The following is a 1,833-nucleotide window of genomic DNA, read 5'->3' as shown; positions in this document are numbered from 1 at the left end:
GAATTCACCACTTATGATTACTTCTAATAAATTGTACAAAATAATTTATTAGTATACCAAATAATAAATTTATTGATAAGTATAATAAATTATCAATAAGTTGGCACAGTTGACAATTGACACTAATACTGTATATACTTACTCCTGTAGATAGCACTTAATGGAAATTACAAAATGTTTTTGGCAGCATTAATAGGCCTTTCTCAGGTAAAAAGGCCATTCCACAGATAGAACAAGGAAGAACATATTCAAAAATGGAAAAACATTCCAAACAGGATATGTGAGAAGCTGGGGTTAGAGGGTAAAAGCTCTAAACCATTTGATCGGCATCAGACTGGTAACAGCCGCTCACTGCGTCACTGGATGGCTTTAAATAAAAGGGCTATTTTATTGAGTGGGGAGTGTTGTGGGTAAGTCAAAAGAATGTCTGTTTCGAATAATTGAAGTCAACACCCAATTAACTAAACAAATAAATTTAATATACAAATAAAGCATATGAAACAATAATCAGCTACAATTACAGTTATATGCACAGACAAGCACATATTGAATCATATATATATATATATCTATGGGATTATCTTTATGGGCTATATATGCACTCTAGTTTAATATCTAAGATGACCAAGAGAGAGTGCACATAAATCGGTTAATTATCAATCATCATACCTCCATACAGTTGTGGCCATAGTCTAAGTGGTAAATTATCCAGGGAGGCCTGGGGAAGCATTTGGGCGACACTTGCACAATTCACAAAGTTAAAGATAATCCTTAGGGACTGAAGTATGGTGGGAGCTAGTGGTCACCTGTTCTATGGTGAAGTCCGCTTGGCATATGGAGGAGAGAGCCACAATCTATATGGCTTCTTCCTGGAGATGTCTGCCCCAATGATGGGGTATATGGCTGTTATATCCTTCTCGAGTGTGGGAATTTAGTGATGTCAAGTGTTTAACGTCAGAGAAGTTGTTGCGGAAACCACGACAGTTCCATTGGGTTATTTTATAATCCATTATATGTTTGAGGCAATATTTTCAGCAAGGGTATCCCTCTTTAATTTGACAGGGGGTTTTTCTTTTGGGGGTGACGTTGGTTTTGTCACCTGCATATTAGTCTCTTCGTCAGAGATATCAGAAAACTCACTCATAGAGTGAGCTTCTGATTTTTTACATTTAGAGAGAGCTGCTTTCACTCTGTTTGTTTAGTGGGTTCTTGCTAGCCTTTTTAGAACCCAGGTTTCTCGTTACTACCCCTGTTTTAGGTAGGGGTGTTTTAACTCTTGTATTCTCCTTTTCTGGTGTTTTTTGTGATGGGAGTATTAAACATTTTGCATGGCGAGTAACAGATTCCTTTGGGGAAACAGAAATATCAGTTTGAACCCCAAGTGTCTTTGTAGACTTCACAGCAGCCGCAAATGTCTTTTCTTTCAAAGGAGCACTTGAAGTAACCAAACGCCGAGCCTCTGGGTAAGATAAATTGTTTACAGTTTTTACCCGCTGAATCTCTTTCTCTCTCTGCCATGCAGGGCATTTCCGAGAGTAGGCAGGATGGGCGTCTTTGCAGTTGATGCAACATGGAGTAGTTGTACACTCAGTACTGTCATGATCTTCTTTTCCATACTGAGCGCATGCACTTTTTCCACGGCAAGATGTTTGTGAATGTCCAAACCGCTGGCATTTAAAGCAACGCAGCGGGTTTGGGATGTACGGGTGAACTGGGCAACAGAGATATCCTGCTGCAACAGAAGATGGCAATGTTGGCTTGTTGAACATGAGGATAAGATGTTTTGTAGGTACCAACTTGCCATCACGCCAGATAGAAATGCGTCTGACAGCA

At 39.3% G+C, this 1,833-nt stretch overlaps 1 protein-coding gene across 1 annotated transcript; it reads right to left on the bottom strand.

The window, feature by feature from the left end:
- Positions 1 to 1,050: 1,050 nt before the first annotated feature.
- LOC111617568 lies at positions 1,051 to 1,783 on the bottom strand. Its single transcript, XM_023358849.1, has one exon. It carries the CDS (start codon positions 1,767 to 1,769, stop codon positions 1,170 to 1,172), a length of 600 nt encoding a protein of 199 aa, XP_023214617.1. The 5' UTR covers positions 1,770 to 1,783; the 3' UTR covers positions 1,051 to 1,169.
- Positions 1,784 to 1,833: the final 50 nt, after the last annotated feature.

The sequence above is a fragment of the Centruroides sculpturatus genome, unplaced genomic scaffold, assembly GCF_000671375.1.
Source record: "Centruroides sculpturatus isolate CEXI.00-Female unplaced genomic scaffold, Cexi_2.0 scaffold7076, whole genome shotgun sequence".
NCBI lineage: Eukaryota > Metazoa > Arthropoda > Arachnida > Scorpiones > Buthidae > Centruroides > Centruroides sculpturatus.
This window is presented reverse-complemented; position numbering and strand designations above follow the sequence as displayed.

What these genes read in the sequence shown, in the direction of transcription:
- LOC111617568 (XM_023358849.1), bottom strand. Translation starts at nt 1,769, where the DNA reads ATGTTCAACAAGCCAACATTGCCATCTTCTGTTGCAGCAGGATATCTC.